The 17133-nt window shown below is 45.1% G+C and overlaps 2 protein-coding genes across 3 annotated transcripts in view; one reads left to right on the top strand and one right to left on the bottom strand.

Annotated features, from left to right (window-relative positions):
- The window catches only part of LOC101949683 (centromere protein J-like), a 69335-nt gene that overhangs the window by 42539 nt on the left and 9663 nt on the right, over nt 1-17133 (bottom strand). For both annotated transcript variants that reach the window (XM_065588922.1, XM_065588921.1), the window contains exons 5-7: nt 13421-13517; nt 2418-2663; nt 1273-1368 (exon numbers count right to left, since the gene is read on the bottom strand). In XM_065588922.1, coding sequence (XP_065444994.1) covers nt 1273-1368; nt 2418-2663; nt 13421-13517 — 439 coding nt within the window. The remainder of the gene's footprint in view (nt 1-1272; nt 1369-2417; nt 2664-13420; nt 13518-17133) is intronic.
- GPR31 (G protein-coupled receptor 31) lies at nt 8354-9903 on the top strand. The gene has a single exon (XM_005303971.3). It carries the CDS (start codon nt 8382-8384, stop codon nt 9399-9401), a length of 1020 nt encoding a protein of 339 aa, XP_005304028.2. The 5' UTR covers nt 8354-8381; the 3' UTR covers nt 9402-9903.

Below are 17133 nucleotides of genomic sequence, written 5' to 3'. Positions count from 1 at the left end.
ACATTTTTCAAGTTTTCTATAACTTCTAAGATTTTTTAATGTTTGAAAATGCTTCCTGGAATATTTTAAACTTAACTAGACAGAAGAATGAGACTCACAAAAGACCACAAGAATCTCTAATCCCTAAATCTAATGATTACAAAGAAGGAAAGTGAAAATGAATTCATTTATGCCCGTTCAATGTATAAAACTGAAATTAACTGGCTAGTAAGTGTATTGCACAGCATTGCTATCTGCTGGATAGAATTAAACCTGCTCACGTGTGTCTGTTTATGTCGCCTACTAAATGGATACAAAAAGAGCTGCATGTCATTTTTGTAATAGGAGGTTTTGTCACAAAAATGTGCCAACCCCTCACACTCTCCAAACTGAACCAACTGGCAAGACTCACTACAACTGGTAGGTTGTCACTTTGATAAAAGCCTAATACTAGTGTCAACCAATGGAGAACTACTTCTTTAGTTCAAATCACAGAATTCTGTGGTCTGGGAGCAGAAGAGCCTATGTTTGATCCTTCATGTTTCACAAATATGACATTGCTGGCAACTCGTGTCCACTCTTTGCAGCACAAATACAGCAAGCGCTACTGAAGCCCTGTGGAGACATCTTGATTTTCCCCTCCAACAGACATCCCAACCCCCAATGCCAAGCCAAGCTACTCCAGCTTTGCACAGGGGAGAGTATTTTGCTCCTAGAGAAAAAGCATCTGCAAGTGTTTAATAGAGGTTAACAACTAGTTTCATTTAGCTTGAATGACCTAATGTAGGTGATTTACCAAGAATCAGATTCACCAGGAACTGGTGCAGAGAGATGTAAGTTACTCCTCCTTGGGATCAGCTGTAGTTTAGTTTATGGCTGGCACACTCCAGAGGAAGTAAACAGAGCAATGCTAATTTATGCCAGATGGAGATACAGCCCAAATTGTTTAAGTGGCATGTTCAAGGTCACACAGCAAGTTAAGTAGCAGAACTGGAACTAGAACCAAGCTCTCCTGGCTTCCAAGCCTGTGTCCGATGCACTGAGCCATGCTGTGTCCCTTGCCTTTCTATAGTGCCTGCCTAACTCTGCAAACAGTGCCAAGATGAGCTCTCTGATATATGAGTTGCTCTAGCTCTAAAATTTTCAAACTAAGAGGAAGAATAATATGCATAATGCGCAGTGTACTGGAGAAAGAAAATACTCTTCATAACCCCTCCCAAAACACACTTAGCATGTTTCCTCTTTCTCTTACAGGAACTCAATACATTGCTCAGATCTGTTCCTGTAATTCACCTTTGCTGGCTGTGATTTCCTCTTCTTGAGCATCTTGTCTGGAAAGTTTTCTTGTGGGGCTTCCAGCACTTTGAGATAATGACTCGATCTCTTTCCCTATAGTCAGAGAAACACCTTTTTTTTTTTTTTAGTTTATATACATTTTGACACTTGTTGTTAGTTTTCAAGTCTAGGGCCTAACAAAACACACCCATCGTAATTTCGACTAGGCCCCAGTTCAGCGAAGTACTTAAGCATATGCCTAACCAGTCATGTTTAAAGTCAGGCACTGGCTTAAATACCCTGCTGAATGGGTCCCTTGGTGTCTCCCACTGTAAAAGGAAACCATACCATTGTCTGTAGCTGGTCTTGATATGCAATAAACTTAAAGGAAGCTAGGACAAAGGTCTGATTTACATTTTCTCCCCTTGGCATTTAATTGCCTTCACCATTTGCACTTTTTTGCATCCCTTCCATAATAAATTCTCCCTGCTTTACCCTGGTTTCTCATTTCTTGTTCTTGCTATCACTTTCTTTGACCACTTTGGCTTTGCTTCCTTCTCACTCCTCATTTTCTTATAAAGCAGTTTCTCAACTACCAGTCTGTGGACTGGCACCAGTCCCTGAGATCTCCCTGAAGTTTAGGAAGGCAGCAAGCCAGTCTCTGTTATCAAAAAGGTTGAGAAATACTGTTGAGGATGAGTACAGCACAGTGTGATACGGGGGGAAAAAAGCCAGACTGGAGCTTCCATCCCAGTCCTTTTAAGGCAGGACCACGTGCCTCTGTGAAAACACAGAGAGTGCTAACACAGAGACTTCCTCCTTAGCTAAGCAGATGCATCTATCACCTTTGGAAACCATATCACTTAGTTCCTTCTTATCGTCTCTCCCCTGGAAACCACCATGTTCCCTACACTCTATGACTCAACTTTTTTATTTTAGTCTAACATTTATTTCTGTTCCATCCACATCAAGAAGCCTCTGATTACTTGGTTAGCACTGGAAATAGCATGGCCACCATCTCCAACTAGTGGGGAAATGAGTTTAAAACTTTATTTCAAAGCTTTTAAAACAAAAAAATCATCAAAAATCATATAGATTTTAGCTTTCATGATTTGCACAATGTCCTTGGGTGCAGATTTCCAGTGCCTTGGTTAATTCCCCACCTGGACTTGGAGGTTGCAGGTGCTCCCCTAAGGTTTCTGAGCAGCTATTGTTGGGTGAGGACGCTGGGGAACGTCTCTGAAGGGAAGTCTGCGTTATTGATGGACTGGTTTGTAAATGTCCGTGGTTCTGGACTGGTGAAGAGTTTTCCAAAGGGAGCTGGACAGGAAACAAAGTGGCAGGAAATCTTGGAACTGTTGGCACCATGGCAACGAGCTGGGAAGGGGTGCCGGGATAGACTGAAAAGCCTGTGATAACAAACAAAGGAGAAAGGTCAGTCTGGTATAGAACCAGTTCTGACCCAGAATACTCCTGCTAAACAGGCATTGTACTAAAATACTCATTTTTTCATGTTTACCGGTGTTTACATGTTCAGTCAAAATGCTAAAATATTCAATCTTGTTATAAGATTTATTTTTAATGTTTAAACCAGGCCTACCACAACCACCAGTTACAGGCCCATAATTATTAAACACCACATAGATCAGAGAATAACTCAGCTGACACATTGTCATTTAAAGGGTCCTCACAAAGTACCCCCAAGCAAAGAAAATCAGGTGCCCTCCATCTCTTCTAGGCCAGCTCGTCAGGCAAAAACGTGACTAAACAGAAAGGCCTTGCAGTGGCTCCCAAAGGGGAACTAAGGCATTCTCAGTGCAGTGATGGAAGTGAGGGGGCCTTCCCAAAGAGCACCCAGACACCAGAAATACAGAGTAGGGACTGTCAGTATGAACACTTCTAGTGTCAGGGTAGAGCACCTGGAGAGAAGAGGTTTCTAGACATTCTAGATATAACTTTAATACCGCTCTGAAATATTTAATTTTGAAGGGACTATGCCTCCTAATGAGATACATCAAATAATAAATTAAATCTATTCCATACTGGCTAGCAGCTCCAACTAGATGACTAGGCCAATCTCATCTTTCCTTGCTGGGCCCCACTGAATACTGGACTTGAACTCAAGCTTCTGAATTGTTAGGAGGTTTTACCTGCAATGCTGTCCTCTGCCACCAGGGACTATAGCTCTAACTACTAGACAGAGTCCCTGTGCCAGGAACCTAGCTCCCTGTTCTTTGCCTCTCTGATTGCACAGCAGGGAAACAAAGGAGCAGCAGCTAACAAGGAGGCAGAGAAAGCAAGCAAGCAGAGGCACCAGGTCAAACCTGACTTGTTTTGTAGATCTCTTGGAGATTTAAAATTCATGCCCAGTATGAAGACAGCATACGACAGACCATCACTAGGGGGGTGCGAGGCCCTGGATGGAGGTGACGAATCCATCACTTCCGGGACCGACTGCTCCGGCCAATCGCACCGGCCCGAGGGCCCCCCCAAAGCGCGAGGCCCAGAGCAGTCACCCCAATTTGCCATACCCAAGGGACAGCTCTGACTGCAGAATTAGGGCTGCTAACTTTCTAATCGCACAAAACCAAACACCCTTGCCCTGCCCCTGCCCCGAGGCTCTGCCTCTACCCTGCCCTTTCTCTGAGACCCTGTCCCTGCTTGCACCATCCCCGCTCTCTCCGTTGTTCACTCTCCCCCACCCTCAATACTTTCACCGGGTTGGGGTGCGGGAGGGGGGCGAGGGCTCCTACTGGGGGTGCCGGCTCTGGGGTGGGACCAGGGAGGAGGGGTTTGGGGTGCGGGAGAGGACTCCAGGCTGGGGCAGGGGGTTGGGGAGTGGGGTGTATCGGCTCTGGGTTGGGAGTGCGGGCTCCAGGTGAGGCTAGAAATGAGGGGTTCAGGGTGTGGGAGATGGCTCCAGGCTGGGGCAGAAGGTTAGGGTGCGGGAGGGGGTGGGGGTTTGGGGTTCCAGCGGCACTTACCATGGCTCCCAGGAAGCGGCTTCCAGGTCCCTGCAGCCCCTAGATGCATGGGTGGCCAGGGAGCCTCCATGCACTGCCCTCGCGTCTGCAGGTGCTGCCCCCGCAGCTCCCATTGGTCGCGGTTCCTGGCCAATGGGAACTGCGGAGACGGCACTGGGGGAGGGAGCAGCGCACAGAGCCTCCCTGGCCGCCCATGAGTCTAGGGGCTGCAGGAACCTGGCAGACGCTTCCAGGAGCCGTGTGGAGCTAGGGCAGGCAGGGAGCCTGCCTTAGCCCTGGGCCTCCACTGCACCATCGACCCGACTTTTAATGGCCCAGTCGGCGGTGCCAACTGGAGCCACCAGCGTCCCTTTTCGACCAGGTGTTCCGGTCAAAAACCAGACGCCTGGCAACTCTATGCAGAATGTATCTGGTCTATAGGGTAAAAGGTCTATCATGCTGTCCCAATTGTGTCATTTGTGCACCAATGGAATCATCAATAATTGGTCATGAGACTGAAAAAAAAATGTCTTTTAATATAAAGATAATATATGACATTATGTTAGCTAAGGAGAGGGGTTAAGACCTTCATCTTACAGGCAATGGCTAGAACTGCCTGTTACCCTCAGAGTCTGGTCCTGCCCCATCTGATTCAGCACACTAGTAATCCCCCAGAGTAAATTGCATTTCACATACGATGTAAAGCTAAGTTCCAACCACCCTGAGATTTTTGGCTCACATACACTGATTTCCATATGGAGAATGTTCTTAACAGATGGCTTGGCCTGGCCACACAGACAGCTGCATGCTCTTTGCTCAGACCGTGCTCTGAAAGTCATGACTTAGAATCATAGAAGATTAGGGTGGGAAGAGACCTCAGGAGGTCATCTAGTCCAACCCCCTGCTCAAAGCAGGACCAACCTCAACTAAATCATCACAGTCAGGGCTTTGTCAAGCCGAGCCTTAAAAACCTCTTAAGGATGGAGATTCCACCACCTCCCTAGGTAACCCATTCCAGTGCTTCACCACCCTCCTAGTGAAATAGTGTTTCCTAATATCCAACCTAGACCTCCCCCACTGCAACTTGAGACCATTGCTTCTTGTTCTGTCATCTGCCACCACTGAAAACAGCCGAGCTCCATCCTCTTTGGAACCCCCCTTCAGGTAGTTGAAGGCAGCTATCAAATCCCCCCTCACTCTTCTCTTCTGCAGACTAAATAACCCCAGTTCCCTCAGCCTCTCCTTGTAAGTAATTCGCCCTAACCCCCTGATCATTTTCATTGCCCTCCAATTTGTCCACATCCTTTCTGTAGTGGGGGGCCCAAAACTGGACACAATACTCCAGATGTGGCCTCACCAGTGCCAAATAGAGGGGAATAATCACTTCCCTCAATCTGCTGGCAATGCTCCTACTAATGCAGCCCAATATGCCATTAGCCTTCTTGGCAACAAGGGCACACTGCTGACTCATATCCAGCTTCTCATTCACTGTACTCCCCAGGTCCTTTTCTGCAGAATTGCTGCTTAGCCAGTCGGTCCCCAGACTGTAGCAGTGCATGGGACTCTGCACTTGTCCTTGTTGAACCTCATCAGATTTCTTTTGGCCCAATCCTCCAATTTGTCTAGGTCACTCTGGACCCTATCCCTACCCCCCAGCGTATCTACCTCTCCCCCCAGCTTAGTGTCATCCGCGAACTTGCTGAGGGTGCAATCCATCCCATCGTCCAGATAATTAATAAAAATGTTGAACAAAACTGGCCTCAGGTCCGATCCCTGGGGCACTCCTCTTGATACTGGCTGCCAACTAGACATCGAGCCATTGATCACTATCCGTTGCGCCTGACAATCTAGCCAGCTTTCTTTCCACCTTCTAGTCCATTCATCCAATCCATACTTTTTTAACTTGCTGGCAAAAATACTGAGGACTTGCCTTCCTCGTAGACAGATGCAGTGCATCTTCCTCTAAACTGCAACTTCTCAGATTCCTTCTCTCTTCTCTGTCATTACCGAAACCTCAGCTAGCTGCCTACTGCAGCCACTGGCACTTAGAATCAGAGAAGATCAGGGTTGGAAGAGACCTCAGGAGGTCATCTAGTCCAACCCCCTGCTCAAAGCAGGAACACCACCAACTAAATTCTTCTTCACCTCATCCATCTGTCTCTTCTATGCTGTTGCACCCCTCACAAACCATTCCTGACAGCTACACTTAACTCCTGTGCACACTCCCAACTTGGAGCCTTCTTCTTCCACACTTGGAGCAGACTCTCAGAAGAGGGACACTGCTCACCTACGGCACCTCATGTGGGTATTGTGAGGCATGGGGACAGATTCTGCCCCCCAAAACAGCCCTTTTAAGCAACTGCAACAGCATGAAAGGTCTGCAATACCCCTCTAAGAAATTATCCCAGCACAGGGCCAAGAGCCCTTCACCACCCTCACACACATCCCTGGCGTAGGGGCATGGCTAGGAGCAGATCAGGAGTGGGGATGGGTAGAGCACTTTGTGCTCCAGTTACTCTAGGCTGCAGCAAAGCCCACAGCAAAGGCCACCCTGGGGCTTCTCTAACTTGTACCTGGGGCTGCACCAGCCCCTGGAGCACCCCAGAATTAGGGAAGACACCTCTGCATCTCCCCACCTGTTCTACATTTTCCAGGAATTCACAGCTTTTCCCTTGGATTTCTGGGTGGCTCCTGTTAGTCTTTAAGGTGCCACCAGACTCCTTGTTGTTTTTGTAGATACAGACTAACACGGCTACCCCTTGATACTGGGTGGCTCCTGGATTCCTAGATAGGCGCTCGCCAATCACAGGCTCCTTCTGCAAACAGCCAGGGAAAGAGCGCAACTGGCGTTTGGCTGACTCTCTCCCTGTGAAGCACCAATCAAGTGTGCTTCCCACTGCTACCCTCTGAAGGGCTTGGAGAAAGCAGTCAGTCCTGTGGAGAAAGCTGAGCAATTCTAGGAGAAGAAGCATAGCTTCCAACTTTCCCTGGGGGTGCTCAACCCTCACTCAACCCTAGGCCCCACCCCCACTGCACCCCTTGCCCCAGTCCCCCACCCCTGCCCCACATCTTCCCACCACTGCTCTGCCCCCATCCTGCCTCTTCCCACCCAGTCCCACCTCTCTCCTGAGCAAGCCCCATTCCTGCTTCTTCCCCTCCCTCCCAGCGCCTTCTGCACGCCATGGAACAGCTGATCCGCGACGGGCAGGAGGCACTGGGAGGGAAGGGAAGGAGTTGATTGGCAAGGCTGCTGGCGGACGGGAGGTGCTGGGGGGAGGGGAGCTTGGCCCTGGAGTTCCCACAGAGTCAGTGCCTATGAGGAGAAGGGTACTGAAGAAAAAACCACAACAGATAGTCTGGCTGTGTGTGTGTGTGTGTATATATACACAGAGAGAAAAGAGTCAGAGAGAGAAGAAATGTCATTTGGGTTAAAAAAAAAATGTTCAATGACTTTCAGTTCCAGAAACTGGAGTCATTTTAAGCACACTGGGGAAGAAATCATGTGACATTATGTTACTGCATTTCCAGTATATTCTCTGGGAACAGCAATGTAATTAGTGTCACTTAATCCAGTGCTAGTGACTCGTTAGTAACGAGACTTGAAGTACCATTGTTCAGACACGCAGAAACATGTCACCCCCCTCTTTTATTAGCTGCATAGAAGTGGTAGACATTAAAATGGAATCATCTCTCTTATTGGGATACTGATTTTCTCAATAAATCGCCATATTTTCTTTTCCCTAAAAAGGATGGCAATATAATAGTGACATGTTTGTACCATGGAAGACTAAATAACACTTAACACTTTTCTGGGGTTTTACATCTGTAAAGCATAAATAGAGCCAGATCAAGGAGCTAAGCATCCTCAACTCACATTGTTTCACTGGGAGTTGAATGCTCAGTGCTTCACAGGAGGTGCAGATTCAGGCCAAGATTTCATGTCCAGGAAACCATTCTGTGTGTGGTTTTGTGTACACACATCTATACGTATGTATAAATATACATACATACGTAGTACACTTTACAGTTTATTTAATGATTCTTAATAGTGTTTACTTTTGACCTCCTGATGCTGATGGTATACTTCCTTTTCTGAGAAATGCAGAAGTAATTACAGTATTAGGAGGAAAAGAAACCCTTTTTTTTGGGGCTTTAAAGTGTAACATGATCCAGAGGGGTTTCAGTTTTTCAGTCCTTTTGAGGAGCCAGCAGAAAATGACAAGTTCTAACTGCTCTGTTTACAATGAGCCTGTGGAAATAGCCATGCACGTCCTACTAATTTTGGAATTTGGGCTGGGACTCACAAGCAATGCTATTGCTTTTTGGACGTTCTACTTCCGTTTGAAAATTTGGAAGTCACACGCTGTCTACTTGCTCAACCTGGTTATTGCAGACGTCTTGCTGAACATTTGCCTGCCATTTCGACTGGTGCTTGCTTTCAGGTTTAGCATTATAGAGACATGGAATTATAGAGAGCGACTCTGTTCAGTAATACTCTTCGCACTCTCTCTTTCCCAAGCTGTCTCCATCGCATTTCTCACTGCTGTGGCTCTGGATCGCTATTTCCGGGTGGTCCACCCTAACAATAAAACCAGCTCGCTCACAGCCAGGAATGCTAAAGTCATTGCTTGCTTGGTTTGGCTTTTAGCAATTGCATTGACTGTTGAGATCCTGGTTGCTCCTCGACCCATAAACTCCACTGAGTGCCGCAGTTTCACCCTACAAGGAGAAGCCAACTTCTACAGCATCTGGCATGTCATCGTATTCTTTTTGGAGTTTCTCATTCCCTTTGGCCTCATTTTGTTTTGCACAGTTGGCATCATCAGGAAGCTGAAGCAGAGCCCCCGTGATTTGAGCAGTCAACCTAAGCTGCGGAAAGCTATGTTGTTAGTGATTGCAGTAGTGGTGGTGTTCGGAATTTGCTTCCTGCCTAGCGTGTTGGGCAGAGTGCTTGTGTATATTCTCCAAAGCTTTGAAAGTTGTGCAGCTTTTCGTTTTGCTGTGAATGTATTTGATGTTACTATCTGCTGGACCTATCTCAACAGTGCTTTGGACCCCATCGTGTACTGCTTCTCAAGTCCGACTTTTCGAAGTTCCTATAGAAAGATCTTTAATTCTCTAAGGGTGAGAAGAAATGAAGTGGAACCCCAGAGCTTGGACATTTCCAAAGATTCTGAAAGTTGAAGCCATTGGAAAGATTCTGATAATCTCTAATGTATATGTCAGGTTGGAAAGGAAACTCCCCCCCCCATTACCAAATGAAGGGTCTGTCAGAACTCAGCCGTTCTAAATCCTTTCATTCCATTGGGCTGGAATTCTAATTAAACAAGTCAAAAACCTAGATGTAACGTTAGGTGATGTATATCAGGGTAGCTCCATTGACTTAAGTGGAGATATGCCAATTTATGCCAGCAGAGGATCTGATTATTTCTTTTTACAAAATCTACAGTCTAAGGTCCCCGATCTTGCAAACTCCTACTGACTCCAGTGGAAGTAGGGGATGCTGTCTTAAATCAGTTTAAAATTGTGATATATACAAAAGCCAAATAGTTTCTCCAACCCTTGAAATTATTTTCTTATACTTAGCTGTACCTAATATAAAGATTAACATGAATGAAGCTTTACAAGCAGTTGTTCCTTATATGTTGACTGAAACTTGAATTTAGATTATAAATAATTCTGTCCAAACTTGCCATGTTCTGTTTCTTCATGTACATGTGAGGCACTATTGTAAAAATAAAACAGGGATAGAGCAGGGGTGGGCAAACTACGGCCCGCGAGCTGTCTTAAGCTGGTCCGCAAACTCCCGCTGGGGAGCGAGGTCTGGGGCTTGCCCCACTCCAGTGTTCCAGCCGGGGCGCTGGGTTGGGGCCCACACTCCAGCGCTCTGGCTGGGGTGCAGGGTTGGGGCTGCAGCACATAGCTCCTGGAAGCAGCCGCATGGCCCTGCTCCAGCTCCTACCCGCTCCAATGGGAGCTGCAGGGGCAGTGCCTGCGGATGGGGCAGCGTACAGAGCTGCCTGGCCGTACCTCCGCGTAGGAGCTGGAGAAGGGACGTGCCACTGCTTCTGGGAGCTGCTTGAGGTAAGCACTGCTCAGAGCCTGTACCCATGAGCCTCTCCTCATGCCCCAACCCCCTGCCCCAGCCTTGATCCCCCTCCCACTCTCCAAACCCCTTGATCCCAACCCAGAGCACCATCCTACACCCCAAACCTCTCATCCCCAGCCCCCACCCCAGAGCCCGCACTCCCAGCTGGAACTGCACCCCTTCCTGTACCCCTGCCCCAATCCTGATCCCCCTCCTGCCCTCTGAACCACTCGGTCCCAGTCCAGAGCACCCTCCTACACCCCAAACTCCTCATCCCCATCCAAGAGCCCACCCCCAACCAGAGCCTTCACCCCCTCCTGCACCCCAACCCCAATTTTGTGAGCATTCATGGCCCACCATACAATTTCTATTCCCGGATGTGGCAGTCAGGCCAAAAAGTTTGCCCACCACAGGGATAGAGGGACTTAATTGTCTTTTGTCAAGAATGTTTCCTATACATAGTACAGCAGGAGTGGGGGAAGTGAAACTGAAAAAGATTTACACCTTTGATTGCAAAATGCTCCCTCTGTGAACCAATGAAGCTTTGCAATTCACTCATTCTATTATCTGGTGGAACAATATCTTGGGTCTAGTGAGAAATGCAGAGGTGTGGACCATATTTTACCAAGAATCATTATGAATTGCACATATTATTTCCTGACGGTCTAATTTTTAAGTCAAGTTTTTATTTCTTTACCAATCATTATTTCTGCATTATAGAAATATAAAAAGATAGCAGTGTGAAGGTCCATTTAACACCCAGTCCCCTACAATCACAGAAGATGGACCATGCAAGAGACACCCATAACATCCTTAAGGATCATCGGTCGCTGCTGAATGCTCTAACCAAGACCTATGCAGTGTCGTTATAGCTGTTTCGGTACCAGGATATTTGAGAGACAAGGTGGGTGAGGTAATATCTTTTACTGGACCATTCAAGAGCTCTGTTGATTCCATGATTTTTAGTGATTAACAGAGTTATGACCCTGGATTTATGGATTATTACAAATCTATAATCCACTAACCCCCTTTTTGTCCTATGACTGCAAAGGTGTTAACAGGCCACTCTACCTTGATTGGTCCCTTAGAATATGAGCTAGCTACTTATGCTAACCAATCTGTTCCACCTTGTATTGAGCTGTAACGCTCTCAGTATCTTTCCCAGAGCTGAAGAAGAGCTCTGTGTGGCTTGAAAGCTTGTCTCTCTCACCAACAGAAGTTGGTCCAATAAAAGATATTACCTCACCTTAGCCAAGACCTGCTTGACTCAAGTCTGAGTCAGGGCATGCAGGTTGTCCATTGGAATCTAGGTTTCCCTCCATCTCTCTCTCTCTCTCTCTCTCTCTCTCTCTCTCTCTCTCTCTCACACACACACACACACACACACACACACACACACACACACACACACACACACACACACACACACACACACACACACACACACACACACACACACACACACACACAGAGTGAAAAACCAGTTCTGAGCTATACAAGAGTAAAAAAGTATCAAATGTTGAGTTATATTTTCCACCAGAACTCAGGGATTTAAAGAGTCAAAACCTGTTTGTTCCAGCACTTCCCCACTACCAAAGCCACCACATTGCAGTCTGAAGCTAGTCCCATAATTTTACACCCTGACATCCCTACTCAAAAACACACCATGGTAACCCACAGATGCGCAAAGAATTATGTACTGCTTCATACTATACTATATATGAGGGACACAAATGGAACATGATTTTCTTTACAATGACTGCACTGCCTGTATTTTTTGCGAAGGGAAGGAGGTGGGGGAAGATGGAAGGACATGCATGCCTGGTGTTGGAAAAAGCCTGTGTCACTAAAAGCATGGAGAAATCATTTAACAGCAGTTTAACCACATAAAATATGACCCTGTCCAAAATTAGTGACATTTGCATCGTAAGTGCTGGTTGAACAGTTTAAAGCTACTTGTGAGCTCTGCAATCCTAAGCATTTTGCCAAACCTATTCAGAATTGTGATAGAAGACCTTTTCTAAGGGATGCAGGTGATCCATGATTACAACATTGCAGGAATCATTGTTCATGGGTTCTTGATGAACTAGAGTTTAGCCTAGCATACGTTATGGCATGTCCCACAGCTGCAGACCACCAGCAGTGGAAAGTTTGTCCTCAAGGCATCTCAGCAGCACAAGATACTTGCAATCCCCAAATTGGGTAATGTAGCCCAGAAAGTGGAGAGGGGAGGCCAGGATGCCAGAGCAATGTACAGATGTACATACCGCAGGCAACGTCTGCCAGTGGGGCACTGTGGAGCCCTGTCCAAAGGAAAAAACTGTTCCCCCCTGGTGGAACACCTCCAGGAGGGAACCAATTCAAAGATCCTTTGGCTTTTCTGTGCCTCATTCTCTACTTCCCCCTGCTTGCACTCATGCAGAGGGACCCTGCAAAACCAGACTCGGTGCAGTGGGTGAAGTTCCCAGCTGGTCCCTCACATATCCAGTCTCAATTGCACTGTGGAACCACACCCATTCCAAAGTTGGGAGGGGGGCAAGGAAATCCCTGCAGAGGATGGATTCTCCTTTTCTTATCTGCTATGCTGATGACATTTTCTGGCACTGCTACCATTAAGGAGGAAGCTGTTCCGGAAGTTATATTATAATCTTGTATTGTGGGGAAGAGACTGAATTACCAGCACTAGAAGCCCTGTCTGCTGAATCCCTTCCCTTCCCCTTCTCATCTAGTTTTGATATAATGAGAAAGAAGATATTTTAGGTTTTAGCAGTGCCTCCCACTACACTAAAATTTATTACAACACTAATGAATTTTAATCTAAACTTTAGTCGACACACGTACATGAATGTCTGTTAGTATTAAACAGAAATGCACTTTTACACATGAAATGTCTGTAGGAAATACTTAAAGTCAAAGAAAAGTTTTCTGGAGTTACCATTTTTGTGGTGTGAATAAAATATTTTAGTACAACTCTCAGATGAAGATCCTTCTACTTCCTCCGACCAACCCCATATCATAGCTTGAATTTATTCTGGGAACTACAGCATTTCATTGTAGGAATGTGAACAGCTGCCACGTACAGTACTGAGTTCTTAGGAGGAAATCCCGGTAGTACCTGGGTTATAGTATGTGATGATTTTCTGTTGTTCAGTTACCAGCCTTTGCAGCTGCTCCATCTGTTCCATCATCACAATTTCCTGCTGCCCTGGGCTCTGTAAATAGCACCAACAAAATGAATTAAAATATGCTCATCTCTCCCTTTTAACAGGAAGGAATCTTTCTTTTCGGAGTCTAGTTTTGAGGTGTTTGGTTTTTTTAAAAGGTGATTCCATTGTTTTATTCCAATAAAAAGAGAGTGTATTTGTATTTAAATATTTTTTTGCAGATATAATGCTCAAAGAAAACAGCAGTGTGATAGGTTAGAGCCTTGCAGCGGGATTGGGAGCCCATGGGTCCTGCAGGACTCGCTGGCATAATTCTGGGAGCAGATAAACTGTACTTTATTGAGGGAGGGATTGGGTGGGCAAAAAAAAAGCAACAACCAAAAAAAAAAAACCAGACCGCAGTAATTTGTGGCTAAACACTAGATCTCTCATCAGTTTGTCATAAATAGAATTTCAGCAATGAAAAGCAAGTTTTTCTTTTTTTTAAATAAAGGTTTTAATACTTAAATTTAAATGAGGGATAGAAAGAGATTTCATGTCCATTATAACAGGAGTTGAAGTATTTTTACATGGTTTAAGCAAGATTTTTTTTATTCTTTGAATGGTAAAAATTGTGTCTGAATTCCGCATATATATATCCACATATATATATCTGCATATAAAAAAAATCAAAAAATGGTCAGTTTATATATACATGTATACATATATATAAACTGACCATTTTTTAATTTTTTTTAGTGACGCGGGGGAATTTGTCTTTCTTGCGGGATTTGTGGGATCTAAGGGTTTTGCGAGTGGGAGTGGGATAAAAATGCAAGCAACTATGTGGGACCCGGTGGGAGTTGGTATTGCAGGGCAGGATGGGAGCCAAGATTTTAAAAATAGTCCTGCACACGGCTCTGTGCTAGGGTATCAGAATCAGGAAGTGAAACTGACCATTTTTTCACTGTCCAACTTGAGTGAAATTCTAAATGTAAATTAACCACACAAATGATGAAAAGTAGAGTTTTTAAATTCTTTCACTTGCAATAGTCTATGATACTGTTAGTAACGTATATGGAAAAAAAATTAAACACAATTTTAATCTTGACAGTATTTCCCAAGCTTTGATGTCTTATTGCAGTTTTTACAATCAAATCACACATAGTTAAAAACATATTCAAGAGTGAATTATTTCATAGTGTTATTCAGTATTATTGCTGGTAGAAAAATACACACGTTTAAAAAACAATGAAATTTTTCCAGAACATTTTTCTTTGAAAATTTAGACCACTCTATAAGCCAGTCAAAAAGCAGTAAAACATTTCTGCAAAACAATTTCCTTGAAATTTCAAGTGTTTTAAACATTTCAACCAGCTCTATTAGAATAAGCTATATCAGTAGAGTGAAACACATTTGCTGGCAGATTTCTGAGCTATATCAATAATTCATGACCTGATTTGCAGAGGTACTGAGCACATACAACTCTCACAAAAGCCAATGGGATTTGTAGGTGTCTCCGTAAACCTGGGTTCTATTCTCAGCTCTGCCGCTGACCTGCTGAGTGACATTGGCCAAGTCACTTCATTTCTCTGTCCCATTTGCCCTTCTATTTAGACTCTGAGCTGGTCAGGGCAGAGACTGTCTCTTACTACATATATGCATAATGCTTAGCACAATAAGGCTGTGATTCACTTAGGGCATCTAAGTGCCATAGTAAGATAGATAGATAGCCATGTTCCACTCTTTCCACATGCTGAAAATGCCTTACCTGCTTGGCACTCTGTGAATTTGGGCTGGGTGGGGGTCATAGAAGAAGAGAGAGAACAGGTAGAAAGGAGAGATTTAAGAGTGCCCCTAAAATTTCAGGACTTTCAGCACTCTACAGCTGTTAGTGTCACAGTCATAGGCACTTCAAGCATTAAACTATTACGGAATAGAACAGGTCAGGCGCTATCCTTCTATCCCCAACACAACTCCCTACCTCCATAGAACTCCTGGTCCAGAGAAACAGAGACCCAAATCTGCCCCAAATTAAAATGCTGTTACTAAACTGCCCACTGCTCCTTCTAGTCAGTCTCTCCTTCTTTCTCTCTCCTTCACTCGTGCACTCCCCATTCACCTTGTTTGTCTCCTTCCAATCTCTCCCCTTCTGCTTTTTGGCTGTTCCCCTCACTGCCCTGCTTCCTCTGTCCTCTCTGTTGAACAAAACCTCCAGCCCCTAGCAGTGCAGGAATGAGTTAAGCCTTGCGGAATGGAGAGGGAATAGCTCATAACCTAGCAGAGAAAAAGCAATATTCTAGTCTTTGTGGCACCTTAGAGACTAACAAATTTATTTGGGCATAAGCTTTCGTGGGTTCTAGCCCACGAAAGCTTATGCCCAAATAAATTTGTTAGTCTCTAAGGTGCCACAAGGACTCCTCGTTGTTCTTGCTGATACAGACTAACCTGGCTACCACTCTGAAACCTGATTCTAGTCTTTGTGCATAACCCCTAGCCTCCCTCCATTACACCACCCCTTCAATTTGTCCTCCTTGCCTTTCATCTTTGCTTAGACTGCAAACTCTTTGGGGTAGGGGCCATGTCTTCTTTACATTCTGTGAAGGCCTAACTCATTTCAGGAATTAAACAAACAGTAATAATGTGACTGTATTATTTCTGCATCTGGTATTTCCCTAGCAGCCTGGCTGAGAGCATTATCTTCATTCTCCTGCTGCCCCTTCTGGCCTCTCTGGGGAAGCACCATACACAGAAGCCACTCAAACATGTTCTTTCTCTGTAGGAGTCTCTAGCAAAAGCATTTCAGAAAGTCAGAGGCAAGGGCCTACAGGAAAATCTAGGATCTCCAGGACCCTATGCCAGATTTTAACTGCCTGACAATAAACTGAAGATAAGTTTACACCTCACAGAAAATGTTGCAGACCATCTACACGGCAACCTAATCTTAAATAACTAAGCCCCAGCAAACTCCATTTTCCTGCTAGACATAGTCTTCAAGTAGGGCCTTGTTCACAATAGCACTTTTCCCAACATTGGTCTATTACCAGGCATTTCCCAGGTGTGGCAGTAGTAAAATAAAGTCTGTGCCTCGTCAACACCACTGCTTCTGTCATTGCTATCTCTAGTTGCGCTGCACAATGGTGGGAAAAGTGCTGAAGATTCCCAGTGTAGACGTACCCTACATTTCAGATAAGCTGTTGCCTATTATAGGTGGTGTCCATAGTGCAGTTTTATTTGGTAGTTAGAAACCCAGTGCAGCAGGCTGCTTTGGTGCAGGAAACAGTGCAGAGCTACTCTTGTCCAGCTGTCTGTCTGCCCCTAAAAGAAGAAAAAAGAGAAAAGGGACAGTCAAAAGGGAAGAGAAGGAGGTGTCGGAGAAAAACAGAGGAAAAAGACACAAAAGTTGAGAAAAGAAAAAAGGCATAGGAAGAAGACAGAGAATAGTGATCACTGAAAAAAACAAAACGCCCAACTTTGGTTTTCCATATCATTGTCACATACATGATATTGTGCTACCAAAGTCTGGAATTCTTCCTAAAGGAGGGAAGTGGAGAGGAATAAACATCAAAATGACAGGAACAAGGGGTGAACAAACTGATTTGTTCTTAGAAAAAGGAATTTGCTACTACAAAGTATCATAACAAAGCAGCATTTTATTGCCTTGATGGCTTTAAAACAGCATAAT

The sequence above is a fragment of the Chrysemys picta genome, chromosome 3 (assembly GCF_011386835.1).
Source record: "Chrysemys picta bellii isolate R12L10 chromosome 3, ASM1138683v2, whole genome shotgun sequence".
Lineage (NCBI taxonomy): Eukaryota > Metazoa > Chordata > Testudines > Emydidae > Chrysemys > Chrysemys picta.
The sequence above is the reverse complement of the archived record's forward strand: the minus strand, read 5'-3'. Positions and strand labels throughout refer to the sequence as shown.

Excerpts from the sequence above, each read along its gene's own strand:
- GPR31 (XM_005303971.3), top strand. The coding sequence starts at position 8,382 with ATGATCCAGAGGGGTTTCAGTTTTTCAGTCCTTTTGAGGAGCCAGCAG.